This window comes from Excalfactoria chinensis, chromosome 4 (genome assembly GCF_039878825.1).
Source record: "Excalfactoria chinensis isolate bCotChi1 chromosome 4, bCotChi1.hap2, whole genome shotgun sequence".
NCBI classification, from domain to species: domain Eukaryota; kingdom Metazoa; phylum Chordata; class Aves; order Galliformes; family Phasianidae; genus Excalfactoria; species Excalfactoria chinensis.
The window spans coordinates 68,791,374-68,818,841 of record NC_092828.1 but is presented as its reverse complement, the minus strand read 5'-3'; the positions used below and the strand labels follow the sequence as shown (position 1 = coordinate 68,818,841).

Genomic DNA, 27,468 nt, shown 5'->3' with positions numbered 1-27,468 from the left:
CACGCTGAGACGACGGGACTCCCGAGGCAGCACGAAGAGCTGGGCAGCGCCCGTTAAGGCACCGCGGGACGGAGTACTGTCCCCTGCGGGTCCCCCTGCTCGCCGCCAGCGCCCTCGCAAGGACCCCGAGTCAGTTCAGAAGGACGCAAAGGCCTACGGCCTGCCCGAGGTCGGAGAAACGAATAAAACCGAGCTTCAGGTCGAGGCGGCTGCGTTCTGTCAACGGCACGCGACGTTTGTAATGCAATGTAATGCAACATCATTACGGACGGACACCGGCGTCGTTGCGAGCTCCGGCTCTCAGGGCCGCTGCCCGGCACAGCGCGCCGCGCCCCGAGCCGCCCGAGCCGCCCGCGCCCGGCCGTGCCCCGCAGCAGCCCCGGCTCCACCACAGCGGCCGCGCTCCGCCCCGCCCCGCCCCGCCCCGCACGGCGGAGGCAGCGGCTGCGCCCCGCGGCAGACAGACACGCACAGCCCGAGCCATGGCCGCCCGCCGCCTGCTGGGGCTGCTCGCCGCTGCCGCGCTGCTGGGCGCAGGTAGGGCGCGGCGGGAGGGGGCGGCGCGGGGCTCCGAGGCGCGGTTGGAGCGCGGGGGCGGCCCGCTCCCGGTCTGCGGATCGCGGCGGCGCTGGGCCTGCGCTGGAACCGGGATCGGACGCCCGCCTCCCCGCTGCCGGGGCCCGGTGGGGTTGGAGGAGGCCGTAGCCCAAGGGTTCGCGGCGGCGTGTGGGACCGCGGGCAGCCGGGGTGGAGCCGCGTCCTTTTGCTTTTTGGAACAGATCTCAGCGCAAAGCTTACCGCAACTCCTGCTTCCTTATTCCAGAAATAACTGATTCTAAAAGGGTGTTTTTTGACGCTAGTCAAAGCCCTTTGAAAGGCCGTACCGAGGAGGCAGCCGGCGGCGATGCGCGAGGCCGCAGAAGAGACGGCCCTGCGCTCGGCCCGGCCCCGACGTGCAGCGGGACGCGGGGCTGCGGCCGGCACGGACCGGGCACGGACGCCCCGCCGGGTGTCGGCGCGACACAGCGCTGCGGGGCTGGGCCTCGCGTCCCATCTCGAGATCAGAGTGCGAAAACGCGATTAGTCAGCAGCGAGGCTGTCGGCGATCCGCGCTGGCCGCAGCCCGGCTGAAGGAAAATACCCCTCTGTGCCATCCCGGCTGCCAGGCTGCAGGTTCGGCTCCTAAACCTTTCCGGGCCGCTGTGCGTCGGCACGATCCCCGCTGCAAGGTTCCCCGGTCGCCGTCAGCGCCCGGCCGCGCGGGGGGGTTCCGCGGCTCCGACCCCCGCCCGGGGCGGACGAGGGCTGCGGTGCGGAGCGGTGTCCGGGTCAGAGCGGTGTCCGGGTCAGAGCTGTTCCGCGGGGCTCCGGCCGGGCTGTGCGGGATCGCGGTTCCTCGGCTGCCGCTGTTCCGGGCGGGAGGCAGGACGGGACAGCGCCGGGCGGCAGCGGGGCAGTGCCGGAGTCGGAGCTCCCGGCTGCGGGGCGCGGATAGAGCGGTGGCTGTGGGCTGAAAGCAGCTGGGCGGGTTCTGCTGTGCAGAGCTTTACCGCAGCCAGGGCTCCGCTGGCGCTGCTTGTAGTGCAGAGATCCGTGGCTTTTCCAGAAAGCGGGGAGGCTTGAGCCATCCAGGCCCGGCCCAGTGCTTGTCTAGGTGATGCAGAAGGCAGCTGTTCACTGCCCGCACTGCTGGGCTTCTTCTATATCCTCTCCATAAGCCCGTGCAGAGAGCGCTGACGTGCTGTCATGGAAAGGTGGCACATCTGGTGGCTGAGGTCACTGCACCCATGGGCGTGCAGTGGCTTGGCACATTGGTGGAGCTGCGGCACAGGCAGGCGGTGTTCTGCATCCCACCCTGCATCTCACACAGCCTTCAGTGCCACCACACGGCCCCAGGGCTGGTGATGGTGGCTAAAGCATTGCAGATGTCTGCCAGCAGAGCTTGGGACTCAGTTGATTTCTGCACCCCTGTCTGCGTTTTAGAGCTTTTCTTCCCCAAGTGACAGCGTGCTCGGAAGTGGCCGCCTGACTTTTGGTTAGTTTCCCTGTATGGAATTGTCACTTTTCCTGGCGTCTGTTGTCAAAGGCTGCCTTGTTTCTCCTTACAGAAATAGCTCCTGGAGGTTTGAGGCAGCGGTGTTGTGGTTAGCTTGGGGAAACTGGGCCTCTCTTCTGCTATTTCCCTCCACTGTTCAGGCCGAGAGAGGTGAGAGGTGCACTTCTCTAGGGCTTGGCGAGCCCGTTTGTGTACGCCTCAGTCATTTCCTGCCCCATCAACAGCAAACCGCTCTGGTTACCCAGTGGGCTTCTGTGGCAGTAGGTGAGTAAATCAGGTTCTCCACACTTCCTCATCTAGAGAAGTAGGATTAAACAACTATATTCTGTCCCATAAAACTGTGGAAAACAGAGGGATGGAGCGGCAGCCGGGACAGTGGGGATGCTGTGGAGGGAGGCAGGAGGGCAGCAGGAGAGGCTGGGTATGGAATAACCTCCACCCTGTCCCTGGTGCTGGGACAGGGATGTGTCTTGTAGGTACAAGAAGATGCTCAGGATGGCTTAGGAGGTTCATTGCTCCCTACAGCTCCCTGTAAGGGGTTTGAGGTAAAGTGGGGGTTGCACTCTGCTCCCAGAAACAGTGATAGGATGAGAGGGAATGGCCTCAAGTTGTGCCAGGGGAGGTTCAGGTTGAACGTTAGGAGAACGTTCTCCAAGAGAGTGGTCAGGTGCTGGAATGGTTCTGCCCAGGGAGGCACTGTGTGGTGGAGGCACCGTCCCTGGAGATGCTCAAGAACCATTTAGATGTTCAAGAACCATTTAGATGTTGCACTGAGAGACACGGTTTAGTGGGAAACATGGTTGGTAGGCGGACAGTTGGATGATCTTGTAGGTCTTTTCCGACCCTGATGATTCTGTGATTCCATCATTCTAAAGGCTGTGCCCCATCTGCCAGCATCATCCAACTCAGATTCCAGTAGTGCTCCATTTCCCCTGGCACAATACGTCTGTACACAGAGTGGTGACGGCAGGGAGCTCTGGGAGCCCTGGGGCTGTCCGACCTTGAGCACGGGCCGGGTGCTTCAGCTCCTATGGGGTCTGTGGGTCCCGCTGTCCCTGTGGGTGCTGGCGGAGGTGGAGCTGCTGGTGCTGCTGCTGGCAGGTGTGGGACATGGCCGCTATCAGCCTCTCTGCAAAGAGAAAGTCTTCATTATGCAAATTCTCATCTTAAAGCTTTATTCATGTGCTTCCTGGCAGGCTTTCCTTTAATCTCAAGAGCAAGATTGCTTGGAATTACCATATACTCTTGTTAATTGCATGGAGAAAAAAAAATACAGCAGAGGTTGTTTTTTGCCATAATCAGTAGTGATTCTGATTAGTACTTCTGGAAATCAGAGTGTTTCCCTGGGAGCAGAGAGCTCGGCCACACCAGGAGCGGGGCAGTGCTGCATTCCACCAGGGCACATCTCGCCTCAGCCGTGGGCTCCCAGCTCCCCGGGCAGCCAGAGGGGCCGGTGCTGCATGGGATGGTGCTGAGCTGGCACTGGGGATGGAAAGCAACACGCTTCTTGTGGTGCAGGGAGTGCACTGGGCGTGAGTTACGGTGCTGTGCGCTGAGCTCTGCCAGACAGCGAGGCTTAATTAGATCATATGTAATTGTATGAACGAAAAGGCTGACGAGCACAGCCATGCGCCTGAGCTGCCTGCTGCAGGAAACAATGAGGAGAGGACACATGGTGGTGCAGTGTCCTCTGCCCCCAGCCTGCAGCCGGCTCTGATGGAAGCAACCGGCCCAGCTCAGGACGCTGCAGTACGTGCCCATCCTGGCAGTGCTGCCCTTTGGGAGCTGATGCTTTGGGTTGCCACATGGAAGGAAAGTAAGGCAAACACATCCTGCGCCTGCTTTCCCTGTCAGCCAGCAGCCACGGGATGCCCAGGTCACGAGTAACCGCAGGGCAATGACACAGAGCCCATGTGTAGGGCTGGGGCTGCATCGCACTGGGTGCACCGTATTGCCTGGGGGGGCTTACAGAGACATGGGGACCCCTCCTCTGGGCCGGGAGCCCTGCCCTGCTGCTGGCTGGGGTGTGCTGGGGCAGTGGCACAGCTCAGCTTCAGGCATTGCTCCTCGTGAAAGTTTGTGGTTGGCAGCCTGCTGGTGGGCGCTGCCTCGTGGCTGCCATTGTCCTTGTCAGGAGGGCCGTAAATTTATTCATGAAGCACTCCGGAGCTCAGGTGGCAGCAGCTAAATCCATTTAGCGATAGGAATGAGAGGAAAGCCATTTTAATGTTCTCTTGCAGTGCCGCAGCGCTTAGCAAACCCAAAGGATATTAATTACTCAGCATGCTCCGAGATGTAAAAGCATGAATTTATCAAGACAAACACATTCAGAAGGAGGGTAAGTCAACAGTAATTAACGCGGCGCAGGAAGAGGCGGAGCAGCAGGGCAGGCCGTGTTGGGGCTGGGCTGGGGTGCTGGCAGAGCTGCGTGCCCCTCTTGTGGCCCACTGCCTGCAGCAGCACATCCCACTGCAGGATGGCACAGCCCGGCACAGCCCTTGGGAGCTCGGCCCTGTCATTGAGTTTATCGTACAACTGCAAGTGCAGGTGTGGATGAGTGGCAGCCAGACAGAGGAATCGGCGGGCGCCGCTTGACAAGTTGAAGCATGGTGTGTTTTTATACCGCATCCAATGGAAAACGCGGAGCTGACTGCTCTGCAGTTTAACAGTCGCAGGGTTGGGGAAGGCTGATGTCTTCCTCCCTGCTGGTGGTGGGTCGCGGTCAGCAGAAAGCCCTCTAAAACCAAAGCAATTCAGGCACGGGCACCTGGCCAGGCTGTGTGTGAAGGTGGCTGATGTTGTGTGGAGTCAGTAACTCCTGCGCTGCTTCTTTGTCTGCAGGTTGTGGGGATGACCCAGGGGAATTCAGCCTAGAAGATGCCCTCGGCCCCGTACGGCGTAAGTCAAATTCATTTACTCTTTACACAATAAGGAGAAAACTAAGAACTAACAGGTGCCATTTGCCCACTGGGATCTCTGGGCAAGGTGGCAGAGGATGCAGGCCGGCCTCAGTCCCCTGTCAGGACTGCCTGTGCCCATGGGAGCCCCGTGCCTGCTGCTCCGTCCCAGGGTGCTGATGACAGGGGCACGGCAGCACCTGGGTGCAGCAGAAGCATGCCAGCGTTCAGATGGAAATTAATAGGAATGGAGCGGCCACAACTCTCACTCATCATTTATTCATGTACTTGATAAAGCTAACCGCTGTTAATGGAGAGTGCTTTGCAGGGAAAATAAAAATGATGACAAAATAAATAAAACCACCTCCTGAAGCCGACGGCGGCTTGTTTTGCCCTGGGAGTAGTCGGGGCCTGAGCACTGGGGTGTCTGCAGAACTGCTCCAGCAGACGGCGGGCTCACACACCAAGTCCTAGCCTTGTGTTCTAACGTGTTCCTCCCCTTTCTATCACAGCCACACCCAAGAGACCCAGTAAGCCGGCCGGTGGGACAGGAGGGAGAGGTGAGATGTTCTTGGAACATGTCATTTCAGCGAGTGTCAGCTGTGTGCTGTCGGCAGCAGCTCGGGTGTTGAATCTTGGTTGGCAGAGAATCACCTCTTGGTTGGTGACATGCTGTGCTCCAGCGGCTGCTTGTGCTGCTTGAGCTTCCCCTGCCCGCACTGCTTGGCGGTGCTTTCTCCGCCATCACCACGCAGCCACTGTGTTGCTTGTATCTCCCCTCTCCATTGGCAGCACTGCGCACCTGTGCCTAAGTGAATGCAGTATTGATGTTTCTATCTGTTGTGGAGGCAGCCAACACGAGAGCATTTATGGCCACGACCGAGTTCTGCACACTTTGCAGTATTGTAATGGATTTGACACAGGTCACGGCTGAGCTGCATGAGGGCCGTCATTTCTGCCTGTGCAGCACCGGCTGGCTTTGATCCTGGGGAGGAGCTTTTGCTCCAGGACATCCCCGGCTTTCACCAAACAGTGCCAGGCCGGGGGCATTTTCCCATCCGATGGTGGGAGTCAGGGCCCTGGCTGCCCAGATCCCAGCACCAGCCCTGCTGGAGGATGCTCATGCCTGGCCCTGGCTGCATGTCCCTGCTCACAGGCCGAGCAGTGCCATGTGCCAGGGGCTGCTCACACAGAGCCCCAGCACTACGACTTGCCCGTCCGCTCTCTCTGCAGACTTTGACCTGGCTGATTACTTTGACAACCCCGTGGAGCCCACCAGCAGGCCAGCCAGGCCCACCGCCAGGCCCTTCCCACGGCCGGGGAAGCCAGGTACGTCACCCTGCCTATCACTGCTCTGTGGGAGCTGGGGCTGCGTACAGCCAGGGCCATGCTGGGTGTGCCTTTGGGAACTAACAGCGTTTTGTTCTCTCCCCTCTGTGGCGCTTTCAGACAACAGCTTTTGGGACGTCATCCATAGCACCACCACCAAGCGGCCAAAAACAACACAGAGTCCCCGCAAACAGAACCCAGGTGAGTGCAGCTTTCTGGCCACGCCATGTCCAGCCCCAGTTTGTTCAGGTGAGAGCTGCAGGCAGGCCGCGGTGTGACTGCTACACAGGAGCATGGCACAGACGGGCATACCTGTGGTCATTTTCAGATGAGACGAAACTTATTGATCAGATAGCAAGTGGGTTGAGAGGGTCAGGCTGGCTCCGTTCCACGTTTTTAGCTGACATTTAGGACATACAGTCCACATAAGGAGGGTGCTAGAGCTGCTAACCACATCTTGTTTTACAGGGAAGAATCCTTCGGATCTGGACTTGGCTGATGCTCTTGGAGATTGGGACGATGCGAGGGATGGCAGGCGGCCGGCTGTGAGGCCGGAGGAAGGTACGTGGGTTTCCCTCTCACTGCTTCTCTCACCACTGTGTGTTCCTGGGCCCTGTGGGAGCCCCCCAGCACTGAGTGCTCACTGTGGGGCACCCCTTCCATTAAACAGTGGATCGCTGCCAGAAGCTGGGGGTGAGCAGAAACAGCGGTCATGCCTTGTCTGGGGCTGTGGGGTTCTATTGCGTTCCCCTCGTCCCCATGCCCAACAGCAGTTTAACTGAGTGCTCTTGGGGTTTGCAGTCATAGCCAAGATGTAAATGCAGGGCAGGCTCAGTCCTGGCACAGCACATGCTGAGGCCAGAGACTTCTTTTTCCATCTCTGAAATGCTCTGGTGGGTGCATCACTGGTCTGCAAGGATTGCTCCCTTGAGCACCACCGCCACAAAACAGACTTTGCACGGCTAGTTTATGGATGTCGAGATGGTCGTATGCCCTCCTCACGTGTGTAATTCATAGCCAGGTGCTTTATTAGGCCGTACTAACTAGGTAACTGGTCTGCGCCTTTGGGGTCTACACTTTGTCTGGAAGGCCAGTATGGGATGATTTCTCTTTGCTCTCCAATCTGAGTTTGTTGTTATTTTTCAAGGATTTTCGGACAGTGACCTGGAAGGCGTTGTGGATGATGGCTACAGCCCTGACAAGAAGAAAGGTAGGGAGGGCCCACGGGCTGGTTGGTGTCCTCAGCATGGGGCAGAGATGGCCACAGTGCAGGGACCCGAGGGGGCATCTCATCATGGCAAGAGACCCCACAATGGGTCTAAGGGGATTAGCAGGGGCACTTGCTGTGACTGGCACTGGTAGCCCTGGGCCAGACACCTCACACTACCACCACCAGCAGATGCCAGGTTGTCCCTGAGCACCTGGCAGAGGGAGTACAGCTGTGGGGCTGGAATGACTCTTCTTGGCCCCCACCCCCTGCTGTGCTGACCTTATGGGGCTGTCACCCCGCTCCTCATGGACACTGTCTCTCCTCTCAGGATGCGACTGTTGGTTTCAGGAACAGGGAACCAGCTGCGCTTGGCTCATCCTGCTCAGAGAGCTGCAGTATTAAATATTAAAGGCAGTCGAGTTAGAAATGGCGAACACCACCAGCCCGGTCGACATTTAATGAATCACTGTGCCAAGGACAAACTGCACTGGAAGCATTAATACAGTGCTGACCTGCTTCTGTAATGCGGGTTAAGCAACTCGCTCGGAGCTGCAGCTTCCAGCAAGAGCCATTTCTCTCATCTCGAGCTGTGCACAGTTGCCCTGACATCATGTGCAGCTGCCCCAGTGTTACGTATGGACACCCCCATGTCATATACAGGTGTGCCAGCTCACAGCTCAGGCAGCTGTCCCCTCTGGTGGCGTGAGGATGCCACACTGCAATGAAGAGCATCTCTGTGCCAGCGTGGGCAGTGGGGTTGTGTAGGCTGGGCTGTTGATACGTCTTTTCTCTTGCAGGATCTGGAGGCAACACTGACAGCCAAGGTAGGGCCATGAGGGCTGCGGGGGGAGCAGGGCCTGGGCACCTCCCCACCACTCAGTGCCTTTCTGTGCCCTGCAGACAACCGGGTAGAGACGGGCACCATCGCCGGCATTGCCAGTGCTCTGGCCATGGCACTTGTGGGGGCCGTCTCCAGCTACATCTCCTACCAGCAGAAGAAGTTCTGCTTCAGCATACAGCGTAAGCAGCTCCGGGTGGGGCTGGGAGGGCCACAGGGGGAAGGATTGCAGAGTGGGACTTGGTGTGTGGGGACACCCCTCCAAGTGAAAGCAAACCGTGCACCTTCTGCCAAAAGGACTGAGAAAAACGCATTGGCAGTGTTGGTTGTGGGGTCCCACCTGGCTGCCCTTGACTCCAGTTCGTACTGAGGTTGTAGCATGCCCGGCATGGGAGCACTCAGCAGCAGCTTTCAGGCTACAGCAGTCTGCTGTCAGCCTCCAGTCTCCATCTGTCCATATGGGACGGGTGAAGGAATTACACCTGGCTTTCCAGTTGATGAATCAGTTGAGGCATAGGAACCAAGGAGTCTTGCTGGGCGTGATGTTGCTGCTGTAGCAGGGTTGTGGCGGTGGGGGCTGGAAGTTTGGGTGGGAATCACATCATTTTCCCAGTTGTGTGTCTGCAACAAACAGGAGTGTTTTGGTAAATGAGATCAGCAGGGAGAGTCCAATGAATGCGATAGAACGAAACTCCCTTGTATTTTCCCTCCACTCAAATGATATTTTGGTAAGAATAAATAATTTTAAAAGAAGAGAGTGAAGGCTTTGATGAGGGGAAAGCTGAGACACACAAAGTCCCAGAAAGGCAGCAGGAAATTAAAGTTAATTATAAAGGAGGATTAATTTAAGCCATCAGACACGGCACGCTGGGCTAATGTCAGGCCTTAGATGCCTCGCAATGCATGACAGCAATCTGCAAGCCGTCAGCCACTGTGGAAATGGCTTTTCTCTCAAGGAGCACAATGGCACTGGGTGCCATCCCAGCAGAACACATGCCTGGGGACAGCAGTGGGCTCAATGTGTGGCCTTGCCTCATAAGCCACGTTCTCCTGCCCAGGGCTGATGCAGGAGAGCTGGGCTGGGAGCTCACCCATCTGAGCCAAGCTCTGCAGTGCCTTGAGAATGCAGCACAGCTTTCTCAGCACCAGTCATGGTTTACTGATGTTTCCAGCTGCTGTCAGTGCAGGGGAGTTTGCAAAATTGCCGTCTTAGCTTCCAAAGGTAGGCCTGTTACCACAGGTTTTAAGCCATCAATTTCTGCTTTCTAACCTCCCATCTCACTCTCTTCATTGTTGCTTCTCAGAGGGACTTAACGCCGAATACGTGAAAGGGGAGAACATGGAAGCTGTCGTAAGCGAGGAGCCCCAAGGTGAGGACTTGGCCATAAAGCTGTGTGATCTCATTCTGCAAATGGTGGCAGTTGATGTTGAGCTTTAGTGTGTTCAGCCTCCAGAAGTGCCTCACACCAGAAGTGTGCTCCCTCCTTCGGCCCCAGATAAGGGAGGCTGCTGTAAAGGCTGAGATTGGATACAGCCGAGCGGCGCTTGGCACCCGTTGCTTGCAGTCCTGTACAGCTGTGTACTGCCATACTAATGACTTCTGTTTTCTTCCCCAGTTAAATACTCAGTGCTGGAAACACAGTCGGCAGAACCGCCGAAACACGACGGCGCAAAGGTGTGAGGGCACGGCCTGCCATCTCCTCCTGCTGGGAAGGAACCCGGTGGCAGCAAACACCAAGATCTCACCTGCTTGTAATTTAGCTATTTATTTCATTTGAATCCAAAGCTGTCTGATGTGTACTTAGGCTTGAACTGGCTTCTTACTGCTCTAGGCTTTAGGGTTAGGATGGCAATACATACGTGCTTCTTTTTTGTAACAAGATATGTTTACATGGAAGGAATACTGGAGGTTTGACTGCAAGTCGTATTCAAACCAACAGCAGGTGCTTCAGCAGTGATCCCCTGCGGGTAAAGGACGAGTTCTTTTGCAAGGACTGCTTACAGGTGTAAGGACAGCAAAGTGCCTGTTATTAGCAACCCAAAGCAAACCAGCCACCTCCCTCCGTCAGTCTCCAGTCTCCCTGCGCCGCAGTGCTGCTGCCGAGGCCTGCCCTCACTGCCTGGGTGCTGCTTCCTCCTCCCCGGCCCTCTCATACTGATGCCAAGACGTGGGGACAGACACTTGCTGAGGCATTTTCCCAAAGCAATGGGAAGTGAAGGAGAAGTGACTGCCCAGTGTAAAAGGAACTCCCGGTTTATATGCAGCCCTGAAATATGTGCATTTTTAAACCTGTTTTGCAGATCCCAGATTGTGTGAATGTACGTGGACTACCTAAAGCTTTGATTCAGAGCTGTCAGGCAGACTCACTGCCACAAGGCCTTGCCATGATCCCTGAGGTCCCTTCTGGCTTGAGCCATTCCATGACTCGATGAGCCTTCTGTCCCACAGCTCCCTCTGAAAGGAAATGGCTCAGTCACGTTTTAAGTCCTTTGCGACAGCTGCACAATTCCTTATGCTCTTCTTAACACTTGCGTTTTTAAAGCCTTACACTCGCTCTAGCAGAACAACTACGGCACTTTATAAGGGAGATGAGTTCTAATGATATCTGGTGCCTCACGTATTTACAGCACTTAGTCCACAATACTGCAATTAACTGTCGCTCCTTCGTTGTACAAATGCGTGTGGATTAGAAAAAGTAGTTCTTGCTTGTTCTGAGACTGTGACTCTCTGCTCCTGTGTAATTAGCAACAGCAAGAATGGCCTCGTGTTGTGCCAGGGGAGGGTCGGGTTGGACATCAGGAAATACTTCTCTGAGAGGGCAGTCAGCTGCTGGAACGGGCTGCCCAGGGAGTGGTGGAGTTGCCATCCCTGGAGGTGTTGAAGAACAGCATAGATGTTGTACTGAAGGACACGGTCAGCGGGAGGTATCGGTGGTAGGTTGGACTGGATGATCTCAGATGATCCAGCTTTAGTGATTCTGAGGCAGGTGCAGGATACACTCCCTCTGTTTGTGTACTCAAAGTGCCAGATTTTACTGGGGGATGGTGGCTGGAGAATTCTGCTGGGCACAGGCAGGAGATCCGATGTCAGGAAAGCCACATCCCTGGAGTCAGGCTGTGCTTCTCCCTTTCCCACACCATCACCTGTCTTTTCTCTCTTAGCTGAATGGGTTTGAAAGCTGTAGCATGAGAAATGTTTTTACAAAGTGATTGTACAGAAGGTGTTGCAAAACAGTACCGATGAGCACCGGGAGTCATTTCAGATTAGATTAGATGAAGCAAATGCGATCTCATTTCTCTTAGCTGATACCGGTGTTGCCTGCAGATGCAGATTGTCAGCATGTTTCCATGGCCCTGCACCTCTTGCTTACAGGCCGTAAGACTTAGTTACCCTCCTTTAGGGAATGGTTACAGCAGGACGTAGAAGAAACATGTAGTTAACTCACAGGTACTGCAGGTGGTGGTTTCACTGAGGAAAAACAGCCCTTTCAGAATTCAGAAGCGGACAGCACTTAAAAGTGCTCCTTTCCCAAAGGCCTTTTATATGACTGGTGAAAACTTACGCCTTAATGTAACTTCAAGCTATGTGGTATATATGGCAAAATGCGAACACGCAGTGAAAGGGATGGCATTTTCAGAAGCTTTACAGTAACAGAAATAGAAATCTCTCTCTTCGGGATTTCAGATGGGAAAATATTGACAAATACTGCAGATAAGAAATTAAACTCAGTCTTGTCTTCAAAACTGGACAGAAACCAAAGCCACGATGTGCTGAGTGCCAGCTAAGGCTCAGCTGGCTTCATGCAGTCTGCTTCCTCCTCTGTCTGCCCAGCAGATGGGAGTGAGATGTGGGGAGCTCAGGCCTTGCACCTTCACTGCTTGGGCCATTTCAGTGATGGGGAGCTCAGCTGTATTTTCCTGGCAGTGAAGCAAGTGCTGAAAGAAGGGACACAGCGCTCACCTCCATAGCCATCTTCATTTCTTTTGGTATCCCTTCACTTGAAACGGGGATATGGAATTTGTCATATTCTTGCACTTGCTCTGTGTTCGGTGGCGTGAACCTTCTTGCCCCGTATTTAAAAAGGCAGCGAAACGAGTGGGATACCAGGATGGTTTTTTCTTTTCCCAAGTCCCACAGTGTACACAGAGCTGACTTGGGAGCTCATGCGAGGCTGCGCTGTGGGCTCTTATGACATCTCCAGCTTCGCTAAAGCTCCTTCTCATGTCATGGTTCAGAAGAGCTTTCACAGTTACATAGAAAAACAGAACTGAAGGAACTTAACCAGCTCTTATCCCACTGTTTGCCAATTGCTTGCCTTTCCCTTTGGCAGTACTGCAGCAGGTTCTTCATTTTAGAATACTGTGCCATTGAATCCTTCACTTTAGAATAACTCCATTGTGAATTCCCTTTTCTTTTTGGTGCTTTAATAAACTCAGTCATTTTCTCGCAGCCTCATTACGGAATCCCAACAAGCGCTGCACTGCCGCTGATCGCTATTCATTTGTTGTGCTAACAGTGGAATTGCTCCACAGTACCATTTCAGAGTCTGAAAAAGCAAAATGACGAGGCAGGGTAAGGCCTTCACGTTTGGTTCTGTAATAAAAGTGAACACAGGAAGCTCAGAAACAAGATTCTTGTGAAATTAGAGTTGTATCTTGTGAGCGGAATTCTGATCGCAAAGCAAAGCATACTGCTTGCCGATGCAGAAGCAATGTGTGCCAAGCGAAGGCTGACTGTTGTGCTGTGCAAAGATTAATTCTGCTACCATTGACACATGCATGTAAGGGTCAGTGCGGGGAACAGATCAGAATCCGACTACCTTTGGAAAACATTAAAACAAATTGTCTACTAAGGCATTTTGGGACCTTTTTTTTCCTGTGTTGCAAGTCAACTGCAAATGGCAGACCATAGCCTTTCTATACATAACCTCTTCTACGACACCACTAAAGACTTCATTAAAAACACAGCAGAAGAAACACCCTTCCCAATGCATCCCAAAATGGTCTGTGAGGGGATATGTATGATTGAGGGGCTGTAATGTAATGGTAGAAGTTGAAGTGTGTAAGCACACACACTTGGTCATCATCCCTCTCCTCCTCAGGCCCCTGAGCTCAGGCACTGCAGTGCGCTGCCCCTGACTCACTCCCTGGCTGTCTGTCTGTCGCAGCGCTGCAAGTTCCCTGTGGTTCTCTTTACAGTTTCACAACCATGAATCTCCCGTGCGCTGTGAATAAAGATTCTGACCTTCATATAACAATGCATTGCTTAGTTTGATGGGCAGACAATGTGTCTGTGTTTCAAACTACCCACCGCCTCCAACTCCTGGTAGAAATAAAATTCCTTCTTCCCAATTGCACGTGGTTCGCCTGGCACTCAAGAGATGCCTGAGGCAGGATACCCACTTAGTTCAGATATGATCTCTCAGCACACGAGCGTTCCTTTTTGCATCTTCTACAACGAGGTCTGCCTCACCTGGGGAATATTCTGAGTCACCTGTTTTACCTCGTCCTCTGCTACAGTGCTCAGACCACCCAAATGTGAGCTGCTGATCCCTCATCTCCAGCTCCTGAGGAACCAGCCCCTCCTGGCATTGCTAAATACAGCACAGGGCTTAATACAGCTTTTCTTTTAAACCGGGAGAGAAATCACTTTCCTTGTTAAAAGCATTAACTCTTTGCAGAAGGCTGCCTGTGCAGGGAACAAAAAGGGGTGGGTACGACTGTTTACCAGCTTTAAAAGCTGCCTTCTGTTTTTCTGAAACCAAAACACTGATACTTACCTACAGAGGAGGAAACAGTGTAATTAAGCCCCGAAACAGGACTGAAGTGGCCAAGTGCCTGATGCTGATGATTCACTTCACAAGCAAAAACTGTTTCAATTGTTTACCATGCCTTCAGTCTACTCCGGTATGCCAGGTTCATGTTGTTTGCTCTCTTAAGTGTCACTCAGAGATCAAACTGAACTGCTTGCTGTCCTCCTGCACGTTCCCTTTATGATGACTCAAAACCAAACAAGTGAAGCAAAAGAAAATGCAGCGACTGAATTAGAGTTAGCAGTTCAGGGTACATCACACAGGGAGCAGCATTCTGCTCTTACCTGCAAACAGTCCAATACCGCCTTACTAAAAATTAAAAGGAAAAAAAAAAAAAGATGGAGAGTTGTTAAATCAATAGGAAAAAAAGCATTTGAATATTGGGAAACAGACACAAAACCATGACGTACATTCTGCTGCTCACCTCTGCAAATCACCATGTTAAGAGTGTGCAGAACCACCCGTGCCGTGTACACGTTACAGCAGGATCCTCGCCCTTCCACTGCCCCTGCAGATGCCCTGAGCTGTGCTGACTCTGATTCTGGGACCTGCAGATGAACTGGCAGCAGCGGAGGTACGTGGGAGCCTTTGTGGCACAGCGCGGTTCTCACATAGCAGCTCCAGGAACATAAGCTTTTAAAATCTCACAATGCCTAAGCTAATGCGGTCATCACTTCTACAATAATTATAGAGGAAACGTCGTGACTACGAGCACCAATAAAGAGAAAAAACTTCAAAAGATTTTCCTTAGCGCTGCATTTTAGAGATAAAATGCTTTGCTTTAATGTACAGTCAAAACGTCAAGGAAATCTGAGTTACGGCAGTTCAGTTGAATACCAGCTCAACATATTTTGGCAATGTAAAATTTACTGCTGGCATATAGTTTAGTAGAACCTTTAAAAAAACAAAAAGCACAAAAAACCAGAGAAACACGAGTTATCTTTCTATAGAAAAGCATGAGGTTTGGTAGGAGATGCAGCATCCCTGTGCTTTGTTCCTGTAGGCAAATACCTGTTATAAAAATGCTGCATCACAGAAGACACCTCCTGCCCTACAGGGGAAACTTGGGAGAACAGACACGGCGCATCCACCTTTCCAGGCAGAGCTGCAGACACTCACAGCTCACCTCCCTCATTTACTGTACACTGTGTATATTAATGGAGAGAAATGGAAAAGAGCTGCCTCATATTAAGGGCAAAAGCATGGTAATATATTGTCTACTCACAGAGAGCAATGCATGCTGTTCGCATACGGAACCGGCACGTTCTTAAGAACAGGGTTTAATTCCCAGCAGCAGAACTTGAAGCATGAATTGGAAAGCACACCTGCAGCACTTCAGCACCTCAAGGAGAGCAACCAGGATCTCATGAAACACGGTGAGGAAAAGGAACAGGAAGGTTTTCAGCGTGCACCACTTCTACACCTTTTACAGGGGCCATTTCTACACCTGCTAAAGAGGCCACAGAGTCATCGCCTTGAAAAGCTGGACGTTCCAGCAATCAAGTATCTGCTATTAACACCTTTGGGAAGGTTTCTGCTTTTTCTACAGAAATAAAATGCTACCAAGTGTTTAAAAAACAGCCAACCGGCTTTATTTCAAGCAAACCAATTAAGCTCATATTTAAAAAACTTTGTCAAACAAAGTCATTACGAGTTAAGGTCTTCCAATGTGTCTGGGTAGGCAGGATCCGTTTTCTGAACTCAGAGCGTAAGAACCATCAGCATTATGTTGAACATCACATACACGTGTACATGGATGGACACGGCTCTGCGTTTTGTGTGTACAGCTTAAAATAAAACATGGCTAACAGCACGTGGAGCTATACAGACTATACAATTTACACAGCCGAGTGTCATTTCAACCCCCCAGTGCTACCATCTGCTAGAAAACAAACCTGTACTTTGAACAAGACCTTGACGTGATTAAATCCACCCCTCGCTCAGGAGGCTGAAGCTGAACAATAAACTAAACCGTCAAAAGACTTTATTGCAACTTGTACAAAAGGCATTAAAAAAAAACTAAAATACGTGCTTCACCAAATATATTACATCATACAAGTCAGCATGGTGTATTTGACAAACCCCGTTTATCTTCATCCACTTTTAATGGCATATTTAGTTGAAATGCAAAACTGACTACACTGGAAAACATTACTTTAAAATCAATTTCCAAGTGCATCAATTTCCTTAAAAAAAAACACAATTGCTCTACCAAAAATATATATCTATTGTATTACCGTGTGAAATACAGAGCTCCCATTCAGAAAAACGTTCTCAACGTGCTGTGTAAGCATTGGGTCCATTTCATCCGGTTCTCTCTAGCAGGCATGGTACCCTAGGCAGTGTGAGAGGCATCTTGCTGTCTGCTTGGCAGATGGATTCCCTTTTGAGGATGGTTAAATTGTTAGTTGCTCAAAACAAGGTTTAATCTCACAATTGATGATTTAAGTAGAGATGTCAAAACACGTGGGGACTGCCAACGAGACAAGACATCACATCTACTGAAGCTCTTTTTGGCCTCATCGTGGTAATATCAGACACAGTAAGGCATGTAGATCATAGCAATTACAAGCCACTCACAATCCCTGCGTGACAGGAAAACATTTTGCCCCCCTCTCTGTATTACCTGACCTGAATTGTTTCGCACAGCTTTAGTTACACGTCACACAGAAGTGTGCACTGGTGTGGCTGAATGGGACGGAGATGAACCTCTGTCAGAGGAGGAGGAAAGGGACCGTGTAGCTGCTTCCCGCTGCAAATCTTCAACTTTCTTCTGAAGCTCAGTCCGGATGGCGAGCAGCTCCTTAAGGTTCTGATGGATTGGAACCTGTGGGTGAAGAAAGAAAAGGTTTACTTTGATGCATAGTAACAAGTTATCTTCTCAAGTAATGCTTCCACTGCGTCCTGTGGTAACACCACGAATCCAACAGCTATGGATTTCTGTGTGTCAATATCTAGGGACAGCGCTTAGCCATCTGAAGGGGAGCAAAGAGAGGCCTTCCCTTATTTTAAATGCCACAGAAAGGCCAAAAAAGTTTGCCTATTGCTTCTAATTTACCTTATCCTCCATCATCTCCGAATTGTTCACAGCTTTCGGAAAGCACAAGATGGGAAAATAAATTAACTGGGCTGGCCAGGCAACCATAGGAAGATGTAACATTGGGAAACTTGCAGATTGCCAGAGAAAGCAAGTGACATGTCAGGCTTCTGAAACACCTTCACCCAGGAGAGCAGGGCTGAGATGCACACCCAAGCAGGACATTCTCACACAGTTTTACATGAAGAAAACCAGAGGGTTTCTTGTTGTCAACACACAACTGAGTCACAACTCACAAGCCTTCCTCCTCACTACCCCTGCCTGCTCTGCCCACACAAATTCTTTAGCCGGTGAGGCCACAAGTCCGAAGACAACAGCCTCCTTCACTAACCAAACGCAAAGCATCTCCTAGAGAAAGCCTATCTCATTTCTCTAAGGTGAAGTTTCTCAAGATGCTGCAATATGCATTACAGAGAAGACAAATAAGGGGTCTGGATGACAGCAGGGCTGCCCAGAGCATTCCACTGCACAGAGCCCAGGCTCCCACAGAAGCAGCTCCATACAACTGCCTTTTGGGAACCAAAGCCACTGCAGAACATGGCAGGCTGTGTATGTGCTCAGGGGAGGGTTGGAGTGCCTGCACTGCTCAGTCCTTCTGTGTTCCCCTATGACTTAATTCAACAGTTCACATCTTCCGACTTGCTGAAGTGCAGCTCTCCCCATGCTTACATCTCAAGGAACAGGATGATCTTAACATAAGTTCTCTAAATAACAATAGCACTTTTAAAAGGCAGTGCATATTTGAGTCACGCAGAAAACTCTTCGATGCAAATTATGCACTCAAAAAAAACAGGGTGTCAGAAAGATTATTTTTCCAAACTTAATTCAGCCTTCCTGTACACTTACATAAAATTGTTGGTTAGATAAACATTACCATTCTACTTTCCTTCTTGTATTCCTGCTTTGTTCAGTGCAGAGTTTGATGCTACTCCACTAGAGAGCAGCTCTTCAATATTCTGTTGGTTTTTATGCAGTTTCTGACCCCACTCTTTACTTATTCTTCTGAAATTAAAATGCTCTTTATCTAATGGGCTTCTCTGTCCTTTCACCTCATGGTGAAAAACAGTGACCGGCAGGTTTAGGTTCCACAGACACCAGCATCCTTTGTGACACAGTCTAGATCACCCCAAAGAAAACTGCTCCAAAGAATGAGTCAGATGGGCCGTGCAGAACATAACGTAGCATTACAGCTTAACAGACAGCATCTCTAACAAGAGACCAGCTGAATGCTGTCACTTTCTCCTTTTCAAGTGCTCAAGTCTAGTTCTGATTAGACTCCATCCAGACTGGGTGAAACTATTTTCCTTAGACGATATTCCAGAAGCAGAACAGAAAGCAAAGAGCTTCACCTTCCTATTCCCTGTCCCTTGGAACTCGCTCGTACTTTTTAATCAAATCCATCTCTTCCTTTCTAGCTGCATTTAGTCTCTGTGCTTAAGAACATACTGAGATGGCTGCAGCCTCAGCCTTCCCAACTAGATGAATGTTTTTGAGGATACAATCAGCCACATTTCTGAAAGATTCTCTCTCTCAATTAAATCTCCCATTTGCCCTAGAGATGGAGCATTTACAGCCCTTCATCTCAACAAAAGGAAACCTACCATACTTTTCATATCTTTCTTAGCTCTACTTCCAGAAGAAACAAAGACTTTGTGGATACAGTTTACAAAGCTATTGAGGCAGAAGACTCAGTACTAAACATTTAAGCCTGGCAAAGCCGTAAGCAAGACAGAGTAGGGTTTGGAGGGGGAAAAAGTCAGTTTAAAATATGGCCCTATTTTAATAAGTGCACATTAGATTCAAACACTGCAAAATACGTCCACATAAACATCACCATGTCATTTCACGTGCTAGTATAAACACACGTCTTTTTCTCATGATGTCCAGAAAAAGATGCGTTGTTGCTTTGCATTTAACACAGTCTCGCGTGCACCACAATGCCACGTGGATGGACAGCCACTGAACACTAACATTTTACACACTAAAATTCAGATACCTGTTTTAATGTCTTAGAATAACATTTCAAATTCAGCCTAAAGAAATCTTTCACACTTTCGGAGCTTTTCCCAACAGCTAACAGTAATTTACTCATTAGTGATAAGGGTCCATGCTAGAATCACATATGTGTGGGGTTAGAAACAAGTGATACAGGCAGTCGAAGGATAGAAAATATACAAGTTCTTCCACTGTGCTGCTTTTCAGTTGTTTTGTTTTGTGTTTTTTAAATAAGGAGCTGCATATTCTCCCAGATATCATTAAGGCTGCTCCTGTAATTTCCCTTTCTTGAGAGAAATAAGAAGTTTACTTCCTTTCCACCATTCCTCCAGACGTACTCCCGGGGAAAGCTGCTGCTGCCATTATTTCCTCACACCACCTTGTGTAAGTTCTTGTAGATAACTGACTACCCATCCACAGCTTTGCCATCTCACACCATTCTATTCCCACATGGCTCCTCTCTTAAAGAAAGCTTTCTTCGAAAGGTAGTGGGTCCAAACATCTTCTCAGTAATAGCCTAATGGTTTGCAGGAACAAAGTTCTTTGCTAAAAGGAAGAGCAGCAGGATTCTCCAAGACCAAGAAGCTCGGAGAAGACTGCTTATTAAAAGGCCTTGTTATCACCTTATCTCTACAAGCGTATCCTCACACAGCACACGTCCTGCCTCCATGACAAGCCTTTATTACAGTCTTGTTAAGAAATCACATAGCTGACTTGACAGATGAATTTGTTGGCAGTTTGAGAGCTCTGTCTTTAACCATACTGCATCCTCTTTCACTGTGCCTCTCAAATCAGGAGAGAGAGCTCCAAAGACGTACCCAGGTTTTGCTGCTTTACTCCATGGCAGGCTTTCAGAAAGGCATGCAACCAACCACTCCTTTGCAGTGCCAGCTTCCCAGCCTATCACCTCAGTAATGCTGCTAAGCAACAGCAGGCCGCAAGGGCTGGCACCTAATCATCTGAGTTCCACACTCCAGGTAAAGAGTTGTTTTTGCATGAGCAGGTTAGAAGATGATCAGTCAAAAACAGCACCGCCATTTACATCTAATACAGCTAGAAATACCAGCCACACAGGGACAACAGTGTGGACATCAACTTCCCTAAGCAGCAGGGATAAGGGATGGATCCCCAGCAAGCCTGTCCTTGCTCCAGACATTTACCAAAAAGCTGGTCCTGTCCAAGTCAGAGAACTTACCTGCAGCACCTCAGGAAGACTTAATGGTGTTTTTATGGTTGATTTTTGTTTGCTTTGTTTTTTGTTTTTAACTATTATTTACTGCTGTAATAATGACTCGAGATCTAAAATGAACACGACCGAGGCTTTATATTGCCCCCTTCCCTTACTCATAACCAAATCAAAGTATAAATAATAAAAAACAACTTATTTTCTTCAGCAAAGTTCTCAGGATTCTCCTTCAGACAATTCACATCTTTGTCCATTTCAATGCTCTTCAAGTTTCCAGTCCCAACTTTCTGTACCAAGTCATAACTAAGGCTCAGACCTCACCCTGCTCCTCGCACAGTCCATTCACTTCTACCTAGTTTCTGCTCTTGAACTCCTTCCCTTCCTCATCCAGGCCTGTACTGCCAGGTGCCTTCTCTTGCTTCTCTCTGGCATACTGTGATACTGTGATAAGCATTCTCCTTCTCTGGTAAGCCCATACACAATTCTCTCACTGCAAGTGATACTTGCATCCTCCACCCAAGCCAATAAAAACCAGCAAAACACTGTAAAATGGAGTGAGGCAACTCAACACTTAGAATAAATTACTCTGCCAGGTATGGACTTGTAGGAAAGTGTTTTTGTGTTTTTTACCTTTTTCTTTATTTTAAAATATTTATAGTCACGCAGAAGCTACAATGACACCATACAATCTACATACTATAACACAACAACTATCTATAGACATAAGGCAACGTTATTTCCTAATAGTTCCAACCCTTCCTCTTCACAGAATTACTACAGTTCACTTTCAGTACTGATTCTCAGGTTTTCATTTCCAAGTAACCCTTCAAGATCCTGAAGTGCTTTTGGATTACAAAATTTGTCAACACAAGGAGAGTTATGAAAGAAATTATAATAGCTACTCACTCACTGTACCGCCAAGTCTTAATTGGATATCTGCCGCATATCACTGTACTAGCTCAAGGACAGTCATTCACATGAAAATTGTTCAACGGTGAATGCATTTTGTCTTGTTCAGCGAGTATACTTTATCTATTTTAGCAACAGGGAAGAAAGGCTGCAGAGGAAAATGGTTATTTTAAATTCATTGCTTTTCTCGAGACTGTCAGTTTTTCCAAAAACCTACTCTGTGCACTGCAAAGACAACAGTATCTTTCACTCAAGCTTTTTGTTCCTCTTCCCGACGAGCTGGAATGCTGACTTGCCTTTAAAACCTAGTTAACAGTATACTCACAGAAAAAGTCAATCTCAAATGATGAAAACAGCAGTTTCCTATAATACTATTTCCATGCTTACTGTAAAGGTATGCTCCCAAGGAGCCAACCAAACTCCCAGGCCTCCTGGAAAAGCAATGACTAGTAAATAGAAATTGCAAACCCTACTGTGCAGAAACAGGAATACACACTTGGCAAACAACTACATAGATTTACAGGCGCAGGAAACTCGACACGCTATGGACTGATGCCATTACTTGTTTAAACCTACACTTCATTTAGCTTTTGACATCTGAAAGATTAGAGTAACGTTTTAAGGGCTTGCTCTTCAGAATGTTAGAAACTCCCCAGAATTAAATCATTTATACCATGTTAGTTTTTCCATCTCTGTGCATGTTCTGATGCAGGGTTTATTACAAAATACCTTTTTTTTCCCTCTCCAATCACTACAGATTCTTTCAGAACATAAGGTAAGCAGTTAGTCTGTATTTTACTTGCTATCAATCGAACGTGGAAGGCTCTACCTACTGATGCAAACCTTGACTTGGACATGCAGTAAGCGAGAAGTGATCAGGCCTCACATCACAAGAAACTCTGTAGTAAATGCCGGCATGAAATCCAGGGGCATGAAAGCCCCTCCCTGGGGCTCTCTCTCAACTACCTGATCCACTCAGCATCTCCTCTTCCTGCCATCTCCTGCCTGACTCTTCCATGCAAAAACAATAAGCTCAAAACCATGGGTTGTGGCCTAGAACATTCTGTCTAGCACAGAGACCCCAGGAGAACACTTGCAGGAGAACAGAAATTGAAGAAAAAACTGCAGGTGTAGAAAAACCAAAACAACAAAATTAAAACTAGTTTAAGCTCCATATTCCAAGGATTAAAATGCCATTTGCTAGCAGCCATACCAACAACTACTCATAAACTAATGGGTGATGCAAATCTGTCAACTGAAGTACGCTCTTGTCCTTCCACCTTCCACAGCAAGACATAGCTTGAACTGAAAGGAACTGAACACTTACTCATGATCTACACATAGGAATGGCAAAGAGCATATCAGATTGGAAAAACCGCCCCTGCAGAACCTCCCAGAGTTGCCTGGGTAGACAACTAACTGACAGCTAACAACCACAACTTCTCAGACTGCAGTAGAGGTCTGAATAACCATATGGGAAAAGAAAGAAGTGGTATCAACCAAAAAAGCTCTGAAGCATCACACTATGTTATGTATTCCAGGCCAGCAGAGTCAGCTGTAAAGCCAGCAGTATGCACCCACAGAGCACTCAGCTCTGGGTACAAAGACTGAAAGAGCTTATCCTCCCCATGTCACATAGAAATACTCACTTCTCCAACCCAAGGAAAGGGCAAATAAGAAAAAAAACAGAAGAAAAAAACCCCCACCTATGCCTTCTCCCAGTCAATGAATTCAAATACAACAGGACTGAAATCTAATTTTCTTAGGACAAGAAGTCAATAATGATGTAACACCTCCAAACCAAAACCGAGGAACATTTCACTTCACTTAAGAATTAGAATGACCTTGTTGAAGCAGAGTTTAGCATAAAAAGGAATCCACAAAACCTGCACACATTTATCCTCAGACTTTCCATGTGGCTCACTGCTCGGTACCCTCTGCAGGGAGGCTGTGTGCCACCTCATTGTAGAGCACCTCCTGCAATACAGCTGTAATCCTATATTGGGGCTCTTCATGCAAATAAAAGGCATCAATAGTACCAATTAAACTGTCCATGCAACTCAGAAATTAATACATATCATTCTACATAATCTTTTTCTTACAGAGACACCAACTTAGAGGCAGTGAGCACCAAGTTACACACAGTGGCAAGGCAGTTCTGGCATTTTCTCCTTACATCCACTCTTCCCCACCACTTATCTCTTTTGGAGAGGGACTTTCACATGTGTTTACAAAGCTTGTTTTGTTTTCAGGGCCTACAGATCCCAATCAAATACAGCCAGCATAGCTGAAGGTTAATGCTACTAAAACGTGCATAAACCAGCAAATATTTTCCAGCAAACAGGCTCAGGGAAGGTGACAGCAAAAAAAGCGGATGGCAATTTGACTTCAAAACTACAGAGATTAAAATAAACATTAAAAATTCACATTTTAACTCATGCTATAATGGATACCTAACAAAGGACCACATCAAGAAAACGGAGTAAAATGTGGGGCAACAGGGAAGTGCAGTGGAAATACCTCAGCGAGTAAGCAAGCAACCCACATTTTTCCAGTACCTTACAGGGTATTGCTCAGATGCTTGGATCTCTAACAGTGTACTGTCCTTGAAACACATCTTTTTAAACAGGCTCTGACTTGTGGGTGTCTAATAAATCTGAAACTCGTGTCTCTTGCTAACTGTTAGAAGATGAAAGCAGCTTTCAAACAGTCACTCAATGCAGGTAATTTATCATTAAGTCGCTTGGGGATACCTTGAAATGTTACCTTAATAAAGAGACAGAGTAACATCCTCAGATATATCACGGCTGCGAAACAAACCTAACATACCCTCTCAGAATTCTGAAGATAAAACACAGCATTTTTCTGATGAGACTTAGAGATTTGTCTGAATAGGAGACATTACTTATAAGAACAAATCACAGATGAATCCAGGAGCACACTTCAGGAGCGTTTAATCTTTAGCATGCCAGCTTGAAAACAGAAAGGTCAGTGAAAAAACAAGTATCTGTAAGAAAGCTTAAAGAGTCCACCAATGAGTTGGTATGTAGACAGTTCCTTTTAGAACCTGCGGCTGTGTTTTATAACATAACTGCTGAACAGCAAAACATAATGAAAGCTACACTAAACTACACAAGAAGGTTAATGCAACAGAAGCATTAAAAGTGTTGTAAAATATTACATAAGTGTTATAAAAGTAATCTTCTGAAAGAAAAGAATGCTTATGTCACCATTCACAATTCAGTAAAGGGGTACTACTATATTCCACCAGCAGCCTTAATGAACACTGAACATCTTACACTTTTAATATCTATCTCAAGCCTTGTTTTAGAAAAAACATCTTTCCTCCCCCCATCAGCAACAGACAAGAATACTTTTCCTGGATGAATTGGACCTTATGGGAAACAGTAATTTTACCTCTGTACTTTCAGGGAAACATAAATAGAACCTCGTACCTGAGGCCGCATCCTTGGGTTCCATCTGACGTAGTAGCTGACCCACAGTTCCAAATGGTTCAGACTGGCAACAGGGTACAGGACGTGGTTCTCATAGTTCACGTAGAAAGGATTTGTGAATTCATCTAACTGACTGTTTATGTAGGACCACAGCGATACAGTCCTGGTGCTTAACTCCTGAATTAAAAAAGAATACAGACAAATAAGTACATGGACTGCAAAGTGTTGAAACGTGAGGTTATTATCTGGGTATCAGCACCGTTGTGAAAATTACCTGACTGTAATTACACTGTCCTCTGAAAACACCTGCTGATGACTAAACCGGCTTAAAACTCCAGCAAAACTTTGAAATCTCGTTCCCTTCCAAGGCTGAGAAGGGAGATTCAGGTATAACATTTTCAAAGACACCAAGTTCTAGTTGAGGAAGAGAAAGCTGTCTTGGTTGTAACTTACTGCAATGTCTGTAGCTCCTTAAATCTACAATTGTATGTTGACCACTTCAAAAAGATTTAAAAATAAGTTAGCTTTGAGTTAGCTTTCTCTCCAGTGAGGAGAGAAAGATCCAAAATGGCACCTATGAAAAATACTCATTTCCTTCTCCCACTCACACTATTCGCCCCCAATATCTACAGGGGACGTGATTTAAAATGACTAGCTTTATTTGCACTTCTGAAAGTTCTATTATACTAGATGTAATCAGCATAAACATGGTTAGAACAAGGTTTCAAAACGTGAATCTCAATCACATTCACCTTGTGATTTTACACCCCGACAATGTGGTTAAGCATGTGCTTCTACTACCTCTGTGTCTCAAATTGCATTTCTTTATTGAGAACCGCATACGACTCATTTATTAAGAAAGCTGTTGGGAAAGCCCGCATTTGCTGAGAATGCGTTATTCAGCTCCACCTTGTGGTGCCTGTGTGCAACTTTTTCCTCTACAGAAGCAGAGACACACCTGAAAAACAACAGATCTAACTGCCAAGGTGTAGCTACTGGCTCTAACACAAACGTGAAGTGCCACAAACAAACAAAAAAAAGCCAAAAGTGTATTTGGAACACCAAAAAACGCTTTTCTGTTCACAAAAAAACAACCCATCTTTTCCAAACTCAAAGCATTTCATTATGTCCCAGCTTCATTCATATTGGCGTTTTGAATGTTCCCAGTCTTCAAGCACAGGATCCGTAAAATTATGTCCCGAAGTGACCTAAAGCCACGCAACGGGAGCTGCTCTGAAAATAGCAAAGGACTGTTAATACCACCTCATAATAATGATAGAAAACCATGGATGGTGGCTGGAAATATCTGAAAGTCAATTTTCTGTAACCCTCAGAACTGTCAACAAGTAACAACCAATGAAAAGTGAATGGGATCTCATTTAATAGAGCATTCATGATGTATTCCATGGAATTACATGTCTGTGATGCCCTCAAAGACTACACATCAGTTGTATACAAAAACACGGCTTAAGTGTCTTTGGGCCATATGTCCTAAGCACTTCCACACAAAGCCAACAAATTAAGGACGCGTGTTTCATCAATTATTTACCTCTTTTAGCCTTTCCTTTTCACAGTTGCATAAGAAAGTCCCAAACAAACAGCTATAAAGGTGATCCAGAATGGTGATCAAAAATAACTCGTTGAATTCAAAGGCTGCAGGAAACTTAAATAAAAACAACAAAGAAGGTAAAATGATTTTAAGCTGTATTTTAAGCAGCAGGAAAGGAAGAAACTAACAGATAAGAAATAACCAAAACACTCAGATAAGATTTTTTTTCCCTCTTATTTAGTGATTATTTTCAGGAAAACTAAGAGATTTCCTTAACTTCCATTGCAATAATCACTTCACCTACATGCTCCTTCACAGTCCTCAGAGACAAACCTTACATTCATTACGCAAGTACACAGGGATGCAAGCACAGAAACGTTAGCTAGTGTGAAACTACTGACACAAAGCAATTCATTGTGAGGAGCCCTATCTAACAGAATAAGCTTTATTCCTCTATGATACTTAAGAGCTTTAGTTCTAACATGCAGTGACTTGGATAATAAACACAGACGTACATAAAACACACTGGATATACATTTTAAATGTTTCTTATACTTTTTCCCCAAGTTATGCCATTTTTCTTCATCTCACCCCTTGAGTTAAGCATTGGCTACAAACAATAATCTTTTAATCCCTCTTCTTTCTATATTAGGAAGTAAATTCTGGATATCCACATTGAAAGAAGCGTTGTTCCTCTGATACCACCACACATTACATTCACAAGCAGAGGTTACCTGACACACTCTAGAATAAACACATGGAAAATCTGAAAGCACACAGATTACTCAGAATGCATCTTAATCCATAGTGCTTCAAAAATCAGACAGGAAGAAATCAATACAAAAGTGCATGGGCTGCTATTTATTCAGATGGAAAACGTCCTTCAATCATATTTATGATAGGACTACATATGGCAACTGCTTCATGTGTCAAAATAACTTTTCCATCAGAACGACGAAGGTTTCAAACACAGATATGGAATGATGAACATGTAAGAGAATAAACAAACTTTGATGACTCGAGGAAAATTTTATAAGCAGCATTTCTCCCCTTGCCATGAGAACGAGCATCTTAGGAGACGTATTTTTAGGACAAATGAAAACATTTCTTCATTTCCACTAAAGGAGTGAGTAT

General features: G+C 48.0%; 2 protein-coding genes across 7 annotated transcripts in view; one reads left to right on the top strand and one right to left on the bottom strand.

The window, feature by feature from the left end:
* Positions 1-386: 386 nt before the first annotated feature.
* On the top strand, positions 387-11,048 carry CD99L2 (CD99 molecule like 2). The gene is made up of 11 exons (XM_072334548.1): positions 387-537; positions 4,898-4,954; positions 5,466-5,513; positions 6,187-6,282; positions 6,403-6,483; positions 6,751-6,843; positions 7,430-7,492; positions 8,290-8,316; positions 8,393-8,512; positions 9,635-9,700; positions 9,947-11,048. Exons 1-11 carry the CDS (start codon positions 483-485, stop codon positions 10,009-10,011), a joined length of 771 nt encoding a protein of 256 aa, XP_072190649.1. The 5' UTR covers positions 387-482; the 3' UTR covers positions 10,012-11,048.
* Positions 11,049-15,712: 4,664 nt separating this feature from the next.
* Positions 15,713-27,468, bottom strand: part of MTMR1 (myotubularin related protein 1) — a 30,279-nt gene continuing 18,523 nt past the window's right edge. For all 6 annotated transcript variants that reach the window (XM_072334933.1, XM_072334935.1, XM_072334938.1 and 3 more), the window contains 3 exons: positions 26,335-26,448; positions 24,786-24,962; positions 15,713-16,970 (listed from right to left, as the gene is read on the bottom strand). In XM_072334933.1, the coding sequence (XP_072191034.1) occupies positions 16,806-16,970; positions 24,786-24,962; positions 26,335-26,448 (456 nt within the window). In that variant the 3' untranslated portion in view covers positions 15,713-16,805. The remainder of the gene's footprint in view (positions 16,971-24,785; positions 24,963-26,334; positions 26,449-27,468) is intronic.

Excerpts from the sequence above, each read along its gene's own strand:
- CD99L2 (XM_072334548.1), top strand. The coding sequence starts at position 483 with ATGGCCGCCCGCCGCCTGCTGGGGCTGCTCGCCGCTGCCGCGCTGCTG. Across the intron at positions 6,283-6,402 it reads CCCACGGCCGGGGAAGCCAG|ACAACAGCTTTTGGGACGTC; the intron begins GTACGTCACCCT and ends TGGCGCTTTCAG. Across the intron at positions 9,701-9,946 it reads CGTAAGCGAGGAGCCCCAAG|TTAAATACTCAGTGCTGGAA; the intron begins GTGAGGACTTGG and ends TTTCTTCCCCAG.